This window comes from Mobula hypostoma, chromosome 9, assembly GCF_963921235.1.
Source record: "Mobula hypostoma chromosome 9, sMobHyp1.1, whole genome shotgun sequence".
Taxonomy (NCBI): Eukaryota; Metazoa; Chordata; class Chondrichthyes; order Myliobatiformes; family Myliobatidae; genus Mobula; species Mobula hypostoma.
Genome location: NC_086105.1, coordinates 138,223,768 through 138,244,666, shown reverse-complemented (window position 1 = coordinate 138,244,666; position 20,899 = coordinate 138,223,768). Strand labels below are relative to the sequence as shown.

The window sequence follows — 20,899 nt, the reverse complement described above, 5'->3', positions numbered from 1 at the left end:
ACAAAGTTGTGCCAAATATGTCCCTACCTTAGAAATTACTAAACTTCCCCATAGCCCTCTATTTCTCTAAGCTCCATGTACCTATCCAAAAGTCTCTTAAAAGACCCTATCGTATCTGCCTCCACCACTGTTGCTAGCATCCCATTCCACGCACTCAACATTCTGAGTAAAAAACTTACCCCTGACATCTACTCTGTACCTACTCCCCAGCACCTTAAACCTGTGTCCTCTTGTGGCAACCATTGCAACCCTGGGAGAAAAAGCCTCTGACTATCCACACGATCAATGCCTCTCATCATCTTTTACACCTCTATCAGGTCACCTCTCATCCTCTGTCGCTCCAAGGAGAAAAGGCTGAGTTCACTCAACCTATTCTCATAAGGCATGTTCCCCAATCCAGACAACATCCTTGTAAATCTCCTCTGCACCCTTTCTATGGCTTCCACATCCTTCCTGTAGTGAGGCAACCAGAACTGAGCACAGTATTCCAAGTGGGGTCTGACCAGGGTCCTATATAGCTGCAACATTATCTCTTGGCTCCTAAATTCAATTCTACAATTAATGAAGGCCAATACACCGTATCTCTTCTTAACCAGAGTCAACCTGCGCAGCTGCTTTGAGTGTCCTATGGACTCAGACCCCAAGATCCCTCTGATCCTCCACACTACCAAGAGTCTTATCATTAATACTATATTCTGCCATCATATTTGACCTACCAAAATAAACCACTTCAGTTATCTGGGTTGAACTCCACCTGCCACTTCTCAGCCCAGTTTTGCATCTTATCAACGTCCCGCTGTAACCTCTGACAGCCCTCCACACTATCGACAACACCTGCAACCTTTGTGCCATCAGCAAACTTACTAACCCATCCCTCCACTTCCTCATCAAAGTCATTTAGAAAAATCACGAAGAGTAAGGGTCCCAGAACAGGTCCCTAAGGCATACCACTGGTCACCAACCTCCATGCAGAATATGACCCGTCTACAACGACTCTTTGCCTTCTGTGGGCAATGCCTTGCTGAAATCCATATACACTACATCAGACAGGGGAGGAGAAGAAGATGGTGGTGCAACGCAGCTTGCAGCCGCCACTCCAGTGAATGATATCTGTTATCTGTCAGGTAGGGTGCCGTGCACAATCCTCATTTGATGGAGACAGACGTGAGAGCACAGAGGAACATCTGGTGAAACTTCTGAAATGCCTGTTTTGCTGCTGCTGCTGCTACTGTGTGACCCAGAATCTCGGGAGGGGAAGGCCCTGAATCCTCGGCTTGGCTTGCTGCTCGGCAGCCAGAGTGGGGTCGAAGCGCTCGGCAGAGATTATGCTCGGTGTCAGAGGCTTGAAGTTTTCGGACGGACTCAGAGTCGGCTGCTTCCAATGCATCGGCAAGTTTGCAGTGCTTGGGGGTTCATGGCAGTGAGAGTTTCTCCCTTCTACCGTCTGCGTGAGATGATGGGGCTATCGGGACTTGAGACTTTTCTTTACTGTGCCCATGGTCTGCTCTTTATCAAATTACAGTATTGCTTTGCACACTTGTAACTATATGTTATAATTATGTGGTTTTGTCAGTTTTAGTCTTGGTTTGTCCTGTGTTTCTGTGATATCTTTCTGGAGGAACACTGTATCATTTTTAATGCATTCATTTCTAAATGACAATGAACGAGGACTGAGTGTCCTCATAATCTAATCTAATCTACTGGTCTTCCTTCATCAATGTCTTTAGTCACATCCTCAAAAATTTCAATCAGGCATGACCTGCCCTTGACAAAGCCATGCTGACTATTCCTAATCATATTATACCTCTCCAAATGTTCATAAATCCTGCCTCTCAGGATCTTCTCCATCAATTTACCAACCACTGAAGTAAGACTCACTGGTCTATAATTTCCTGGGCTCTCTACTCCCCTTCTTGAATAAAGGAACAACATCTGCAACCCTCCAATCCTCCGGAACCTCTCCCATCCCCATTGAGGATTCAAAGATCATCGCCAGAGGCTAAGCAATCTCTTCCCTCACCTCCCACAGTAGCCTGGGGTACATCTCATCCGGTCCCAGTGACTTATCCAACTTGATGCTTTCCAAAAGCTCCAGCACATCCTCTTTATTAATATCTACCCGCTCAAGCTTTTCTGTCTGCTGCAAGTCAGCACTACAATCACCAAGATCCTTTTCCATAGTGAATACTGAAGTAAAGTATTCATTAAGTAGCTCAGCTATTTCCTCCGGTTTCATACACACTTTTCCACTATCACACTTGATAGGTCCTAACCTTTCACCTCTTATCCTCTTGCTCTTCACATTCTTGTAGAATACCTTGGGGTTTTCCTTAATCCTGTCCACTAAGGCCTTCTCATGGCCCCTTCTGGCTCTCCTAATTTCCTTTTTAAGCTCCTTCCCTGTTAGCCTTATAATCTTCTAGATCTCTAACATTACCTAGTTCTCTGAACCTTTTGTAAGCTTTTCTTCTTGACAAGATTTATTACAGCCTTTGTACACCACGGTTCCTGTACCCTACCATAATTTCCGTCTCATTGGAACGTACCTATGCTGAACGCCACACAAATATCCCCTGAACATTTGCCACATTTCTTTCATACTTTTCCTTGAGAACATCCGTTCCCAATTTAAGCTTCCAATTTCCTGCCTGATAGCCTCATAATTCCCCTTACTCCAATTAAACGCTTTTCTAACTTGTCTGTTCCTATCTCTCTCCAATGCTATTGTAAAAGAGATAGAATTATGTTCACCATCTCCAAAATGCTCTCTCACTGAGAGATCTGACACCTGACCAGGTTCATTTTCCAATACCAAATCAAGTACAGTCTCTACATATTGTGTCAAGAAACCTTTCTGAACACACCTAACAAACTCCACCCCACCTAAACCCCTTGCTCTAGGGAGATGCCAATCAATATTTGGGAAATTAAAATCTCCCATCACAACAACTCTGTTATTACACCTTTCCAGGATCTGTTTCCCTATCTGCTCCTCGATATCCCTGTTACTATTGGGTGGCCTATAAAAAACACCCAGTAAAGTTATTGACCCCTTGAAGCAGGAAACATGTTCCCGATGTTGGGGGAGTCCACAACCAGAGGCCACAATTTGAGGATAAGGGGTAGGCCATTTAGAACGGAATTGAAGAAAAACTTTTTCACCCAGAGAATTGTGGATCTGTGGAATGCTCTGCCTTAGAAGGCAGTGGAGGCCAATTCTCTGGATGCTTTCAAGAAAGAGTTAGAGCTCTTAATGATAGCAGAGTCAAGGGCTACGGGGAGTAGGCAGGAACAGGGTACAGATTGTGGATGATCAGCCATGATCACAGTCAATGGCGGTACTGGCTCGAAGGGCCGAATGGCCTACTCCTGCACCTATTGTCTTCCTATTCCTAACCTCCACCCACAAAGACTCCGTAGACAATCCCTCCATGATGTCCACCTTTTCTGCAGCTGTGACACTATCTCTGATCAACAGTGCCTGGCACTTGAAGTAACCATTCCTGTCCCTGAGCCATCCAAGTCTCTGTAATGGCCACCACATCATAGCTCCAAGTACTGATCTACTCTCCAAGCTCATCCGCTTTGTTTACAATACTCCTTGTGTTAAAATAGACACATCTCAAACCGTCCGTCTAAGCGCATCCCTTCTCTATCACCTGCCTATCCTCCCTCACACACTGTCTCTATTTGTGAGCCAACTGCCTCTTCCCCAGTCTCTTTAGTTCAGTTCCCACTCCCAACAATTCTAGTTTAAACTCTCTCCAGTAGCCTTAGTAACTTGCTATAAGCACGGGGAAGAGGTCTAATTTCTATTAGATGAGGTCAAAATTCTGTGATTCACTTGCAAATGATAATACCCAATTAAATATTCTGGACATATATTAGAGTCGCAAAAAAACAGTATTGATTTGAACCATTCGGCTCAGTCTGTGCTGACCAGGATGCCTAAGCTAGTTCCATATTCCTCTAAACCTTTCTGATCTACGTACCAGTCGAAGTACCCTTTAAATGCTGTTAATGTCTCAACAACTTCCTCTAGCAGCTCGTTCCACATACAGAACATCCCCTGGGTGAAAAGTTTGGACCTCAAGTTCCTATTAAATCCTCCTTCACACCAAGCAGTAGTAAATCAAGGCAACTGAACCTGCTGTGTTGTCTACAAGACACTGCACCAGTCATCTGAGAGGCTTCTTCAGTTCTAATCCATGGTGGGTAGTTTTCTGGTTTATAAACCCTAAGTGTCTGAAGATATAGTGATCACATGAGGGTTGCTGAAAGTCGTAGAAGCAATGAGAGGGTCATTAATCTTACCTTAATGGCATTGTTCATCTAGCAGGATGACCAAAATGGAACACAATACTCCAAATGTGTCCTTATCCACAGCTTGTTACAACTGCAACACAACATCCTAACTTCTATGTTCAAAGCTCAAATGATTAGACCATAAGACATAGGATAGGAGCAGAATTAGGCCATACAACCCATCAAGTCTGCTCCACCGTTTCATCATAGCTGACCCATTTCCCTCTCAGTCCCAGTCTCCTACCTTCTCTCCACAACCTTTTACACCCTGACTAATCAATATCCTATCAACCGCGGCCTTAAATATACCCAATGACCTGGCTCCACAGCTGCCTGTGACAACAAATTCCACAGATTTACTACCACCCTCAGGCTAAATGAAGGCAAATGTGCCAAAAGCCTTCTTCACCATGTTAGAATAATATTTTGATTATTTTCCATGTATTTAGATTTAAGAACAGATTAAGGGATACCAAGCTGCTAAGAAACACCCACAAAATGCTGGGGAAACTCAGCAGGCCAGGCAGCATCTACAGAAAAGAGTACAGTCGACATTTCGGGCTGAGATCCTTCGGCAGGACTGGAGAAAAAAAGCTGGGGAGTAGATTTCAAAGGTGGGAGAGAGAGAGAAGCACAAGGTGATAGGTGAAACTGGGAGGGGTGAAGTAAAGAACTGGGAAGTTGATTGGTGAAAGAGGTACAGGGCTGGAGAAGGGGGAAGCGGACAGAAGGCCATGGAATAAAGAAGGGGGGTGGGGGGAGAGAGGTGCACCAGAGAGAGGTGATGGGCATGCAATGAGATAAGGTGAGAGAGGGAAAAGGGGATGGGGAATGGTGAGGGGGGTGGTGGTGGGATTACTGGAAGTTTGGGAAATCGATGTTCATGTCATCAGGTTGGAGGTTACCCAAATGAAATACAAGGTGTTCCTCCAACCTAAGTGTGGCCTCATCATGACAGGCGTAATGGATGGAAATAGCGTAATTGGAATGGGAAGTGGAATTAAAATGGGTGGCTACTGGGAGATCCCTGTTTTTCTGGCGGATGGGGCATAGGTGCTCAGTGAAGTGGTCTCCCAATCTACATCTGATACCATATACCAAGCTGCCGATTCTGACAATGAAGTTTGGATTAAAGTTGAACATAATCTTCCTCTTCTCAAAAACTGTTCTTGTTAGTAAATATACAAATAACTGTACACTCCACATAATAGATAAATATTCATGTCAGAAAATGAAACACAGATGCACAGTACATGACAGTGTTTTCAAATACAAAACCAATATAAATGCAGACTGTGAAAATAGAAAGAGATTCAGGATGTGTAAAATACTACACAGACTACAAATGTCTGTGGAATTGTTACAAACTTGTAGCCACAGGCATAATACAAATCATTCCACAGTGGGAAAGGAGAGATGCATTGAGACCTGCTCAAATACTGTCAAAATTGGCAGCAAATGGAATATTTTCTGCACAACATAACCTAAACCTGGCAAGATCTGGCCATGGGGTGATTGGAGTTTCTGAATTCTGACCAAGAGAACTTGGTGCCATAACATAACCCAAATGCACTTGGATTATTTTCACACTTGAAACTTTCCTTTGTAAAAGTTTAATTGCTTAAAAAAATACTTCTAAGCAGATTTCTTGGCTCAGTCACGGCTGTTGACATAATTCAACTGTATACACGTGATCCAAGAACTATATTCACTTCTTAACCGTTCAATTAATGGTTGGTATCAAAACTGTAGCGTTGTGAGTCCATACTGAGCATTCAGTTTTAAGAAACTTGCTTTATTTCGAGAAGGCAGAGTCCAGGCGCTGAGCAGTGATCACTGTATTAAACAAAAAGAAATTAGTAAGTTAGAATAAAACTGTACAATGGGCCTTTAAAAAAAATCAAGAGTTTATAATTAAAGGAAAATAATAGGTGATCTTCCTTAAATATACAAAGGGAAATGATAGGAACTAGTGAGAGAATCTGATATGAGGGAATATAGTTACAAGGGGAGGATGCCAACTAAGTTTCACTTGCATCGAGTTTTTCAAACTATCCACCTCTTGCTGTCCATGATATGATATAGATGGTGGCCGTTGATGCGAGCAAGATGGTTCCTGCGAAAGAAATTTCTACAAAAGCCACTGTGCTGACCGTAAAATATTAAACAAGAAATGAGTATCACCACTGGTCACCAAGACTGAGCAAACTTCGAGACTGACACCAAAATCTTTCGAATTGAGGTGATTAAGAACACCTTACTGGGACTAGAGCATTTCTGGAATTCTCTACCCTCAAGGGTTGTGGAGGTTAGACTATTGGAGCTATTACGAGGGGAATTAGATACATTTTTGAAGGATCAGAGGATTGAGGACTTTGGGGAGCTGGATGGGGCAGATAAGGCATGACCATACTGATGGACAGATTGGCCTGTTCCTGTTTTCTTATGTTCACTTATTTATTCCTTTACTCTCCCTTGTTTCACTCTGCACCCTCACTCTCCAGCATCTCATCCTTGCAAAGTCCTGGCTTCAGTTACATTGGTTTAGGGGAGAGGATGGTAGAAGCATTGTAATCTATTCAGCACTTTTGGGACGGGGCAGATGACGTTATTCAAGAGAATTAAAAAAAAACACAGTAATTACATTAATCATAAGAATGTAAATCGCTGCCAACACGGCAGTATTTTATAACAATTTAGATATGCATTAAATATGCTAGACTACAGCCAATTGTTAGGAACAGCGTACATAAGAATTATTAGTGGCATTGTGAATGGATTAGTGGCTTGTAAAATGTTTATTGTATGCTTTACCTATTTATTCCAGGCAGCAGGACAATACAAAGCATGCCACTGGGTATTCCTCTGAAGAGCCGTCCAACTCGTCGATCCAGAGTCCGCATCACATTTTTCACCTCTTGCTCCTGTTCAATATAACATATTTTAGCAACAGGGCCAGAAATAAGAATTACATTTGACTCCCTGCAACCTGTTGCTCTCCTGTAGCCCACATTCCCTGTTACTATTCTGGATCAGTGTTTCAGAATGGCGTCATCAGATAACGCTCAGTGTTTTTGGGCTTTAAACCTTAAATGTTTCTCTGGAGTTCTACTGATACTAAATGCAGCACAAGAGGAAGGTAGGACATTTATTTTGATCTCAAGTTATCAATAAAGCTCCTCAACTCCTGCATGGCCAATTTAATTGCAAGTTAAGGTTTTCCACACCTCCCCCCCATACCCAGCCCAAGTGTTTTGAATCATTTTGTTCTGTTTACAACTATTATGCATCACTTACACCAAAAGTGAAGTGGGTACCCTAATCCATATGCTTTAAACAAAATCAGCTGATCTGGAGCTTGTACTAGATTAGATTGTTGTCATAAACACTCAGTGACCACTTTATGAGACATCTCCTGTACCTAATTGTGTCCTCTGGTTTTAAACACTCCCACAATAGGAAACATCCACTCCACATCCACACTGTCAAGGACTTTCATCAGTCGTTAGGTTTCAAGGAGCTCATCCCTCATTCTTCTGAATTGCAGTGAATACAGGTTCAATAACGTGGCTACTGAGCGTACGTTCATGGTCTTCTGCTGCTGTAGCCCATCCACTTCAAGGTTTGACATGTTGTGCATTCAGAAATGCTCTTCTCCACACCACTGTTGTAATGCGTGGTTATTTGAGTTACTGTCGCCTTCCTGTTAACTTGAACTAGTCTGGCCGTTTTCCTCTGACCTCTCCCATTAACAAAATATTTTGGCCCATAGTACTGCCGCTCACTGGATTTTTTTTTGATTTTTCACACCATTCTCTGAACTCTAGAGATCACATTTCTTCCCCATTCTGACGTTTGGTCTGAACAACAACAGAACCTCTTGACCATGTCGGCATGATCTTATACTTTGAGTTGCTGCCATCTGATCGGGGATTAGATATTTGTATTAACAAGCAGGTGCACAGGTGTACCTAATAAAGTGGCCACTGAGTGTATTATCAGGGAGCATGTAGCTCACAGAGTAAACAGGACAATAAATACAAGTGATGAGGGCAAAGCACAGCATGGTGCAAAAATTGTATAGTGCAATCTGAGGTAGTCTAAAATGAAATGCTAATAATAGATGGCTCCATCCTCTCAACCGGCCTAAAGAGGCTTTATAAAGGTTTTAGGATGAGCACAGCTGAAACTTACACATTGAGAAAGCTTCTCTTTTTTCCTCTCAGAGGACTGACTGCTTAGAGACAGAGTGTCAGATATCCTGGGGCTGACAGCAGTGTAGGATTCCTGAGTGGCCCAGGTCTGAAGGTGATATGGTGTGAGTGCTCTTCGAACACAGAGGTAACTGTTCTTCAGTTCTGTTCCATTCATGGCTGCTTGAGCGTTCAAGGCACTCTCAGGGCTTCCATATTCTGGAAGACAAACACAAAGTTCAGCAATTACATGAGATTTGCTTCACAAAATTAAGAAGTTCAAAGTAAATTTATTATTAAATTACGTATATTTTCTTGCAGGCATTCACAGAACAGAGAAACACAACAGAATCAATGAAAAACTACACACAAATGTGCAAAAGGAGACAAGATATCCAAAAAAAGTAATAAATAATACTGGAAACATAAATTGTAGAGTCATTGGAAGTAAGTCCGTAAGTTGTGGAATAATTTCAGAGTTAAGGTTAGTAAAGTTATCCACACTGGTTAACTTCACTAACCTGATGGTCAGCGGGTAATAACTACTCCTAAACCTGGTGGTGTGGGACCCAAGGCTCCTGTACCTCCTTTTTGATGGCAGCACTGAGAAAATGGCATGACCTGAACAGTGGGGGTCCTTGAGGATGGAAACTGCTTTCTTGTGGCAATGCCTCTATTAGATGTGCTCAACAGTGGTGAGGGCTTTGCCTGTGATAGACTGGGCTGTGTCCAACTCTAGTTGTCAAGTCATTATGCAACCTTTATGATCCACACAAGCCAATCTTTGCTCTTCTTCATCCGAAAGCAAGGAACTGGGCTCGGCGAGAAGTCATGATCAATATCATCCTTCTGTGTCGCTACATTCCTCTGAATATAACGCTGTCCCAATATCCTCTACAGCTTAACGCCAAATGAACTTACACAACCTCTTTTTAATCACGTCTATGAATGCAAAATAACGGTAAAAATAATTTTTGTAAGACTATTTTGCAGCTCCTCCAAAATAGTTCCAACACAAAGGATTTCTGGCTGGTTCCCAAGATACACAACAGGCAAATCTGAATCCTTATTGTCCAACTCAACTATGGAAAGTGCCAAAACAAGGTTTGAATTACAATTCAAATTCCAAGAAGCAAACACAGCATAGCTTCAAGTATTTATCCCCACACATTAAAAAAATTGAACTCTTATAAAGTTAACTGTTAATTTCCAGAATTCCACAGTAAAAATACCTCAGCAGATTTGCCCGCAAACAACATGATGGATTTTCATTTATCCGTGGCCCAAATTCCCTGGTTCTATATAAGAATGGCCATTTGCATATTCTCATTGGCCACTTTATCAGGTACCTTCTAATATGTATGTTTATGTTGTTGTCTACTGCCGCTGTAGCCCATTCACAAATTTCAATGTGTTGTACATTCAGAGATGCTCTTCTGCACACCACTGTTGTAACACGTGGTTATCGGAGTTGCTGCTGCTTTCCTGTCAGTTTTTCGCACCATTCTCTGTAAACTCCAGACTACTCTGTATGAAAATCCCAGGAGATCAGCAGTTCCTGAGATACTCAAACCACCCAGTCTGGTACTAACAATCATTCCATTGTCAAGGTCATTTAGATCACATTTCTTCCCCATTCTGATGTTTGCTCTGAACAACTGAACCTCTAGACCATGTCTGCATACTTTTATGCACTGGGTTGCTGTCACATGATTGGCTGATTAGATATTTGCATTAATGAGCAGGTGTACAAGTGTACCTAATAAAGTGGCCACTGAGTGTAATCACAAACAAGAGAAAATCTGCAGATGCTGGAAATCAAAGTAATACACACAAAATGCTGGAGGAACTTAGCAGGTCAGGCAGCATCTATGGAAAAGAGTAAACAGTAAACAGGACTGATGAAGGGTCTTGGCCTGAAAAGGTTGGCTGTTTACCCTTTCCCATAGATGCTGCCTGGCCTGCTGAGTTCCTCTAGCAATTTCGTGTGTGCCACTGAGTGTATATAAGGTTTTAGTTTATAAACTTAGCAAGATGCCACTTCATAACTTTGAAGTTTTCACAGTGTAAGAGCCAAGTCTCTGCCAACAGTGAACCAGCAATGAGGACATTTGGTGACCCAGCATCTCTTCTTGGGTAGCTCTTCATATTTAACTAGATAAGAATTCTTCCACTTGGAGAATACCAGGTACAAACCAATATTCTGTCAACCCGAGGTAGCATTTTTGAGAATGAACACACTTGGGTGTTAACGTAAAGCAAAAAAAAAGGTTTTATGGTTCTTTCATTATTCTATATATTGGCATGTGATTCCCAGGTATACAGTTTAACTTAAATTAATTATGACAGAATTCTCAAATGCTTTAACCAATTTGAACTGTTGATCTACTCACTGATAAAACAATCCTTATTCTTTGCACTAGGTTTATCACCCACAGAAATTACTGCTTCAATGTGTCCAAATTGGCTAAATTTCTCTGCAATGTCTTCCAAAGTCAACAGACTTTGCTGAATTCCAGCCACATAAACAACAGCCTGATTTGTGACGTCTTTCTCTAGTTTCTTTAGGATTGTTTCACAATCCAAGGACTTTTCGCTCATAGGTCTTTGAACCTGGAAAGATAGAAGAAATGTGTTTTAATTCTCAATTGTCTTGAGCAGTAACATTGTTAGGAATATGTTTGGGAGAGTGGATGATGCCCTTAATCTGAATCAAAGTTTAAACACATGGAAAGGAAAATCTTTCCTGTCATCAGGTGTAAAATTCCTATGAAAATGAGTCTAGGCACAATTAATTCATGGATGAATGCTCTATTTCTACATCTGGAAACTGCCTCTGTCTGGCTGTACCTCCAGCACTATCTGCTCTTAAGCTCTCTCTAGCTCTGGCTCTATCTCTATCCCATCCAACTTGCTCAGAGACACGAGGATGGTTGGTGTGGAAAGAGGCACATTTAAGTCACACAAAACAATGGATAAAGTTTTATATATTTATACTTTCAGAAGCTGATATATAGAATCCAGTAAAATACAATCAGAAAATCATGTCTATGAACCTAAAAAAACAACTTATCCTGAGCCTCAATATTGATGGACAGTGTAGCTCAATGCCATCTTGACCCAAATAGCAGTTCTTGCTCCTTCCTCTTCATTTACTGCCCCTGACCACTACCTCTTACTCATATCTGTCCCTAAACATTAACCTGACCCCCTAACTCCCATGTTTCCCCAAATCATCACTATGAACCCAAAAAATAACTAGTCAAGCCATGACATCGAAGGACAATGTAGTTCTACACCATCTTGATCTGAATCTGAATTTGTGGTGACAAAAACATCATGTAGGAATTACACAGCAGAAAGCATTGTGGCCAAGCTATACTGTGCTGGCATTTATTCCCATTAAAGGCTGAAACTCTAACATTACTGTCCACCCCTGATCAGTTAATCTGTTATTCTTGTTCTCTTTTCTCCATATACACTGAATGGCTATCCACTTCAAGGATCAATATATTGTGTGTTATTGTCATAGGACACAGGACATAGAACAGGATAGCCCATGAACAGGTCCTTCAGCCCACAATGTTGGTGCTGGACAGTTTAAATTAGGAATCAAATAGCCAACTAAACTAATCTCTTCTGCTAACAAAATGTCCATATCCTTTGTCATATTCATGTATCTATCTAAATGTCTCTTAAAAGTCCCTAATGTTTCTGCCTCTACTGTCACCCCAGGCAGTGCATTACAGGTACCCACCACGCTGTGTGAAAAAATCTTGCCCCACACACCTTCTTTGAGATAAGTCTCTCTAAACTTAAATGCATGCCCTCTGATATTAAACATTTCAAACCTGGGAAAAAGATACTACTCTATCTATGCCTCTCATAACCTTATAATCTTTATCAGAGCTCCGCTCAGCCTCCGCTGCTCAAGAGAAAACAACCCAAATTTGTCCAATCTCTCGTTGTAACACATGCCCTCTAACCCAGACAGCATCCTGGTAAACCTCTTCTGATCCCGCTCCAAAATCTGGACATCCTTCCTATAATGGGGCAACTAGAAGTGTATGCACTACTGCAGATATGGCCAGATAAAGATGCAACATAACTTCCTGACTCTTGAACTGAATGACTTGAATAATAAAGGCAAGCACACCCTCTGCCTTTTTAACCACCCCGTCAATCTGTGTAGCCACTTTCAGGGAGTTATGAACTTGGACCCCAAGATCCACCTGGTCATCAATACTGTTTTGCCCTGAACAGTGTATTGTCTCTTTACACTTAACCTTCCAAGGTGGAACTCTTAAACTTTAACTGGGTTAAACTCCATCTGCCATTTTTCTGCCCATGTCTGCAACCGATCTGTATCCCATTGTATTCTTTGCCAGTCTACTACACCATCCACAACACAATAAATATATGTATCATCTACAAGCATATTAAAGCACCCACCACATTTTCATTCAGGCCAATTATATACATATCCATCATCAACACGTGCTGTGCCGTATGACACGGGTGATCGTGGTCTATTACCGTGATTATTCCTGGCAAAGTTTTCTACAGAAGTGGCTTGCCATTGGCTTCTTCTGGGCAGTGCCTTTACAAGATGGGTGACCCAGCCATTATCAATACCCTTCAGAGATTATATGCCTGGTGTCAGTGGTCGCACAACCAGAACTTATGATATGCACCAGATGCTCATACGACCATCTCCCATGATTTCACGTTACTCTGATCTGGGGGGGTGGGGGGAAGAGGTGTTAAGCAGGTGCTACACCTGACCCAAGGATAACCTGCGGGTTAGTGGAAGGAAGGAGTGCCTTACACCTCCTTTGGTAGAAATGCATCTCTATCCTGCCACCCAATATACATATCCAAGTTATTTACATATGCCCTCCTGTCAGCATGAAACAGACTGTCCATTCTCCTCTGACCTCTCATTAACAAAGCATTTTCACCCACAGAACTGCCACTCACTGGGTGTTTTCTGTTTCTCGCACCATTCTCCGTGAAATCTAGAGACTGTTGTGCATGAAAATCCCAGGAGATCAGCAGTTTCTGAGCTACTCAAACCACCTGATTCGCACCAACATTCATTCCACGATCAATGTCACTTAGATCACATTCCTTTCCCATTCTGATGTTTGGTTTGACCAAACTTGCAATCTACAATGCTCCTGCTGTTCTCTGTCTCAAAATTTTGGCATTGTAGTTTACACTTGCAGAGGGGGGGGGGGGTTTACACTTGCAGAGGGAGGGGGGGTCTATAAATGAGAGCAGGTCTTAGTGGCAATTTATTTGAAGTCTTGTTGCACTTTTAAAGGAAATCCCATTTACGGAGCATTCTGCTGAATTTTTTAAAAGTTATGCTGATACATCAAGAAAGTTCCAGGAAATTCCTGGTGCCCGCTTCTATCCGTCTCTTCCCCAGCTCTTGAGAGTTGTTGCTCGCATGTGAAGAGCCATACCGGGATCGAGTTTGAGCTGAAAAATTGAGTACTCCTTCGTCTCCACAGGTGTTGCCTGACCCACTGAGTTCCTCCAGCAGTTCATTCGCTCCAGGTCTCAGCTGCATAATCCCGACCATCCAGGACATCTTCAAGAGGTGGTGCTTCAAGAATTCATCCAGCATTGAGGACCCTCACCACTTGGAACATACCCCCTTCTCATTACTACCATCAGGGAGGAGGTACAGGAGCCTGAAAATCCACACTCAACAATTCAGAAACAGCCTCTTTCCTCTGCCATCAGATTTCTGAATGGTCCACGAACCCTACCGCATTATTCCTCTTTTTGCACATCATTTATATCTTTTGGAAATTATAGTAATTTTTATGTCTTTGCACTGTATTGCTCCTGCAAAACAACACATTTCATGTCATATATGACAGTGATAATAAACTTGATTCTAACATTCTCTTTGTTCCATCCGATGACCTCCTCTGCCATTTAAACAACCTTCTCTCTCATTTCCTGATGGAGTCTTCAACTTAAAACATTTACTCTTTCTGTTTTCACGGATGCTGCCTCATCTACTGAGTTTTTCATCAATCTCCATTTTTATTTAAGACTTTCAACAACTACAGTTTTAAAAAAAATCATGCAATGGGTTATATATTAGAAACATAGAAAATAGGTGCAGGAGTAGGCCATTCGGCCCTTCGAGCCTGCACCGCCATTTATTATGATCATGGCTGATCATCCAACTCAGAACCCTGCCCCAGCATTCCCTCCATACCCCCTGATCCCCGTAGCCACAAGGGCCATATCTAACTCCCTCTTAAATATAGCCAATGAACTGGCCTCAACTGTTTCCTGTGGCAGAGAATTCCACAGATTCACCACTCTCTGTGTGAAGAAGTTTTTCCTAATCTTGGCCCTAAAAGGCTTCCCCTTTATCCTCAAACTGTGACCCCTCGTTCTGGACCTCCCCAACATCGGGAACAATCTTCCTGCATCTAGCCTGTCCAATCCCTTTAGGATTTTATACGTTTCAATCAGATCCCCCCTTAATCTTCTAAATTCCAACGAGTACAAGCCCAGTTCATCCAGTCTTTCTTCATATGAAAGTCCTGCCATGCCAGGAATCAATCTGGTGAACCTTCTTTGTACTCCCTCTATGGCAAGGATGTCTTTCCTCAGATCAGGGGACCAAAACTGCACACAATACTCCAGGTGTGGTCTCACCAAGGCCTTGTACAACTGCAGTAGTACCTCCCTGCTCCTGTACTCGAATCCTCTCGCTATAAATGCCAGCATACCATTCGCCTTTTTCAACGCCTGCTGTACCTGCATGCCCACTTTCAATGACTGGTGTATAATGACACCCAGGTCTCGTTGCACCTCCCCTTTTCCTAATCGGCCACCATTCAGATAATAATCTGTTTTCCTATTTTTGCCACCAAAGTGGATAACTTCACATTTATCCACATTAAATTGCATCTGCCATGAATTTGCCCACTCACCCAACCTATCCAAGTCACTCTGCATCCACTTAGCATCCTCCTCACAGCTAACACTGCCACCCAGCTTCGTGTCATCCGCAAACTTGGAGATGCTGCATTTAATTCCCTCATCCAAGTCATTAATATATATTGTAAACAACTGGGGTCCCAGCACTGAACCTTGCGGTACCCCACTAGTCACCGCCTGCCATTCTGAAACACATTGGATTAGTAAGGGTTCATAAGTTGTGGGTATGCTAAATTGGCACATCATTGCAATGTGTTGGTCACTGATGTAAACAATGCATTTCACTGTATGTCTCAATGTACATTTGATAAATAAAGCTCACCTTTATCATATTGCTATAAATACGGTTGACGCTTATCGAAAAAACCCGATAATTTAGAATTTGTTAATTAACTTATTTGCATATCAAATGGAATCTAAATTTATAAATTAAATCATTGCAATGATAAATAAAAGTTCAAATGAAAAGAAAAAGTGGTCTGTGGTGTATGAATACAAGAATCTGGACCACATTTCAACTATTCTAGAGCCCTGTCGCAGGGAAGCAGCATCCACCATCAAGCACCCCCATCATACAGCAAATGCTCGCTTCTCACTGCTGCCATCAGGAAGGAGGTACAGGAGTCTAAGGTCCCACACCACCAAGCTGAGGAACGGTTATTACCCCTCAACCATCAGGCTCCTGACCCAGAGTGCATAACTTCACTCATCCTAACACTCAACTGATTCCCACCTATAGACCTGCTTCTAAGGGCTCTACAACTTATATTCTCAATATTATTTAGTTATTTACCTTAGTTTAGTTATTTTTTTCTTTTTTATATTTGCACAATTTGTTGTCTTTTATATATTGGTTGTTTGTCCATCTTTGTGCGTAATTTGTTATTGATTCTATTGCGTTTACTGTGTGTGGCCACAAGAAAAAGAATCGCAGGGTTGTGTGTACATGGTGACATATATGTACCTTGATAATAAATATATGTTGAAATTTGAACTTCATTGTGCACGAGAGAACTGTGTGTTGTTACCTTAATGAGGAATCCAGCCACAATGCTTCCATTCAGCATTTCTACAGCAATCAATGCACTTTCCGGCACCTTGTATTGAACCCGCACATACGGCTGCAAAGGGAATGAGAGAAGTTACAGAACAGCTAGAACCACTTAGTTGAAATTTCCTTTACCTAGTTCTTAGTTCATCTCTGTAAAATGATTATTTACACACTTCATTTCAGAATCTCAGTGGGTTCAAGTACCAGTTTAGCAAATGAGTTTGTAGAGTCATAGAACACTACAAACTCCACCATGGATGGTCCTAAGCCTGGCTGCGAAAGGAGAAGGGTTGGACATGGGATAGCATCCAGAGCTACAGAAACACCAGCAGAAGCTCCAAAGACTTCATCCCTGGCAGAGGAAGGATCTTTGCCTCGAAGATGTGTGCAGTCATGTGGTGAAAGCAGAAGCCCTAGGAATGATCAACTTTCGGCTCAGGACTGAGGACTCCGGTAAGCTGATGTCAGTGGCTTATGCCCCAATAGGGACGATTGGCTTAAGAAGACTAGGAGCTCTATAACACAGAGAAAAGGCTCTTCAGTCCATCTCATCCATGCCAAATGTGGAGAGTAGCAAGTTTGTAAAACAGATCATGTTAGGTAGATTTAATGAATACTTTTTCCAGGAGGATTGGCCGAGGGACAGAAGACCAACAGAATTTTCCCACTCTCCGTACAATATTCAATAACTATCTGAGTGATAGAAGTTAGCATTGTGTTACCTCAGAAGTTTGGCACCTCATAATACAGCGCATCACTCTACAAGACAGGAGTGCCAACCCAGAGTTTGCACACATGACTCCGGTGGCAATACCATCCTTGGGAAACCAAATTAATATTAATAATGTGAAAGATGAATTCTTGGAATACACACTATGTGCAGACTCACTATTAAATCCAAAGTAACTTTTTTCCCCCGATTGGCTTTATTTGAATGAAAATAGAACCAATTGGGAAAATGTTTAGTTTAGATCTTACACAATGAAATAGAAAAGGGTTGCTTATTGTGTTGTAAAGGGGACCCCAGGGAAACGGTGACTATTATTTATGGCTGAATTTTAAATTACTTTAAAAAATGACACAAATCAATCTAAAACCAAGGTCTTCAGTCTAAGTAAATAAAATGATTAAGGTATGAAAGGCACCTCAGCTACATCAGACCAGCAAACTACATTAAAAAAAATGTCATCAGACAGGAAAAAATTAACACAAATAAATACAGGAATAATATCAGCAACAATACGTAATATTTAAGGGACAAAAATATGGCAAGAATAATGGTTCAGCTATGGAGAAATTAAAAATATATTTAAGGAAAATGCTTATAAACTTGCTAGAAAGACAAGAACATTAAAATGAGAAGACTACAATATAAAAGCAGATTAAAGTGCTGTGATTTCAAAAGGCATTGTTCAGACCATATTTGGAGCATGGAGACCAGCTTTGGGCCCCCTATTAGACCATAAGACCATAAGATATAGGAGCAAACAAGAATCAATCTTGTCCAATCAAGAATCTATCAACTTCTGCCTTAAAGGCTCCACAGCTGCAAAAGGCAAAGAATTCCACAGATTCACCTTCTCAGAAAGGACATGCTGGCATTGGAGAGGGTCCTGTGGAGGTGTATGAGAATGATCCCAGGAATGAAAGGGTTAAAGCATAGGCGCATCTGATGGCTCTGTGCCTGAACTCGCTGGAGTTTAGAAGAATGAGGGGGTATCTCATTGAAACCTTCTGTATTTTGAAATGTCTAGATAGAGGGGACTTGGAGAAGATGTTTCCAATAGTGGGAGTGCCTAGGGCCAACAGCCCCAGAATAGAAGGGGGAATCCCTTTAGAACAGAGGTGAGGCAGAAGTTCCTTAGGCCAGAGGATGATGAATCTGTAGAATTCATTGTTACAGATTTTTTAAGTGGAGGGCATCAAAGATCACAGAGAAGGCATTAGAATGGAGTTGGGAGGGGATACTAAATCAGTCATGATTGAGTGGCGTAGCAAACTTGATGCGCCCAACGGCATAATTCTGCTCCAACGACTTATGGTATAAAAAACAATAAATTAAAGAACTTTCCAGAATTCAGCAAATGATAAACAAGGGCAAAACAGAACACAAGGGAAATCTAACAGGAAACAAAATCAGAAGGAACAGACAAAGGAAAAGACTAAAAAGACAGGAGAATTTATGGTAGGCTATAGAGCAGCGACAGAGGAGTTAAACAAATCCTTTATTCTCTTGTCAACAAAGAAGAGGGAAATAACCTGCTGGAACTAGTGATGCAGGAATAAACCAGGTCCTTCTCAGACTGGGTTCCACTGGAATCAGTGCTTAGACTTCAACTATTTACAAACGTATAATCTGTATTAATGATTTGGCTAAGGGGAACAAATGTAACGTTGCCAAGTTTGACGATGGTATGGCACAAATTCTAAGCTGCAAGAAGAAAGCAAAGAGGTTGCAAGGGAGGTTGACAAACCAAGTGAGTGGGTTACAACAGAGCAGAAAACTTAATTTAAAAAAATGGCCCAGAAATACTGAGCTTTTCCTAAATGGAGAGAGATGAGCAATGTTGTTACATAAAGGGAATGTGGTGTCCTTGTACACTTCGTTAAAAGCTAACCTGCAGGAACAGCAGGCTATTAAGAAGGTGACTGTTATGTTAGTCTTTACAGCAAGAGAATTTGAGAACATGTAAAGATTCTTATCACAATTATATAGGGCATATGTAGGACCACACCTGGAGTATTCTATACAGTTTTGGTCTACTCATGTAAAGCAGATTTTACTTTCTATGGATGAAATGCAGTGAAGATTTACCATGCTTGTTCACAAGGTGGCAGGTATGCCATTGAAAGATACAAAATTTTTTGAAAGTTTGACAGGGTAGGTAATTGCTAACCTCAAACTATAGAGTTATCACGGTCTCAAGGTAAGGAGGAGAGGTTTTTTTATATTAAAAGGGTGATGAATCTCTGGAACTTGTTCCTTTCAGGACTGTGGAGACTCAGTCACTGAATACATTCTAAATAGTGGACTGCAGCAACAAAAGCCGATCAATGCAATGTATTGTCAAAGACTACCGTCTCTGATCTTTCCAAGCCACGTGGCCACCTGTCATTGCAACCAATTGCATTTACACACAAGCACCTATCATAAACTGCATTTCCTGCGAGATTAATGTTTAAGTAACATACACCCAGTGGCACTTTATAAGGTACACTTGCTCATTAATGCAAATATCTAATCAGCCAATTATGTGGCAGCAACTCAATTCATAAAAGCATGCAGACATGGCCAGGAGGTTCAGTTGCTGTGCAGATAAAACATCAGAAATGGGGACGGAATGTGATCTTAGAGACTTTGAGCATGAAAAGATTGCTGGTGTCAGATGAGGTGGTTTGAGTATTGCAGAAGCTGCCGATTTCCTGAGATTTTCATGCATAACAGTCTCTAGAGTTTACAGAGAATGGTGCGGGAAACAAAAAATATTCAACCAGTGGCAGAGCTGTGGGCGAAAATGTTTTGTTAATGAGAGAGGTCAGAGGGGAATGGCCAAGTTGGATCAAGATAACAGGAAGGCGATATGTAACTCATATAATAATCACACATTATAAAAGTGGTGTGCAGAAGAACATCTCTAGATGCACAACATATCAAACCTTGAGGTGGATGGGCTACAGCAGCAAAGGTCCATATTTATACACTCAGGGGTTACTCTATTAGTTTTAGGAGATTCCTAATAAAATACACACTAAGTATGTATGTCCATTCTGCATTATTCTGAGCAACTATGTTATTCTCTAGTTTAATATATAGACTAAAGTTATTACAAAAATTACTAAAGCATAAGACACTACCCTTTCTGTAATTACTGCACATACCTCGTACGTTTCCGTAGTAACAGTGACAGAACTGATGGAACCACAATTTCTGAATGTTCTTTTAACAGATTTTAAACAGAAATCCTTACAGAATGGTCCAACATACACAGTACACATCTCTGACAACATCTGTTGCATCTGTAGAGAAATTTGAAAAGAAAAATTAATTAAGATCTGTCAATGATGTAGGGCAGTGATCCCTTAACAAATGCCTACAGACACATTAGCCAAAGGATTTGGGATTTGATGGTGAAATTAGAATTTATTGGCTATTCCTTAAAATCAATGATAAGGTGGCCATGGTGAATAAAAGACGACAGGGTAGATGCAGAGCTCATGTATTGCCTGACCCGAGTGCCTAGAACTAGGGTGGTCACAGTCTCCAGTTAATGGGTTGGCCATTCAGGACAGAAATGAGGAGAAATGCTCTTATCCAGAGAGTGGAACTCATTGAGATTATCCTAACCTTGAAACACATCGCTGATCTTTCTATGTC

The 20,899-nt window shown here is 41.5% G+C and overlaps 1 protein-coding gene across 4 annotated transcripts in view; it reads right to left on the bottom strand.

The window, feature by feature from the left end:
• Positions 1–5,509: 5,509 nt before the first annotated feature.
• LOC134351403 (RNA exonuclease 5-like) overlaps positions 5,510–20,899 on the bottom strand; it is a 62,167-nt gene continuing 46,777 nt past the window's right edge. For all 4 annotated transcript variants that reach the window (XM_063057502.1, XM_063057503.1, XM_063057500.1 and 1 more), the window contains 6 exons: positions 20,404–20,541; positions 16,502–16,594; positions 10,892–11,111; positions 8,500–8,717; positions 7,120–7,229; positions 5,510–6,141 (listed from right to left, as the gene is read on the bottom strand). In XM_063057502.1, the coding sequence (XP_062913572.1) occupies positions 6,087–6,141; positions 7,120–7,229; positions 8,500–8,717; positions 10,892–11,111; positions 16,502–16,594; positions 20,404–20,541 (834 nt within the window). In that variant the 3' untranslated portion in view covers positions 5,510–6,086. The remainder of the gene's footprint in view (positions 6,142–7,119; positions 7,230–8,499; positions 8,718–10,891; positions 11,112–16,501; positions 16,595–20,403; positions 20,542–20,899) is intronic.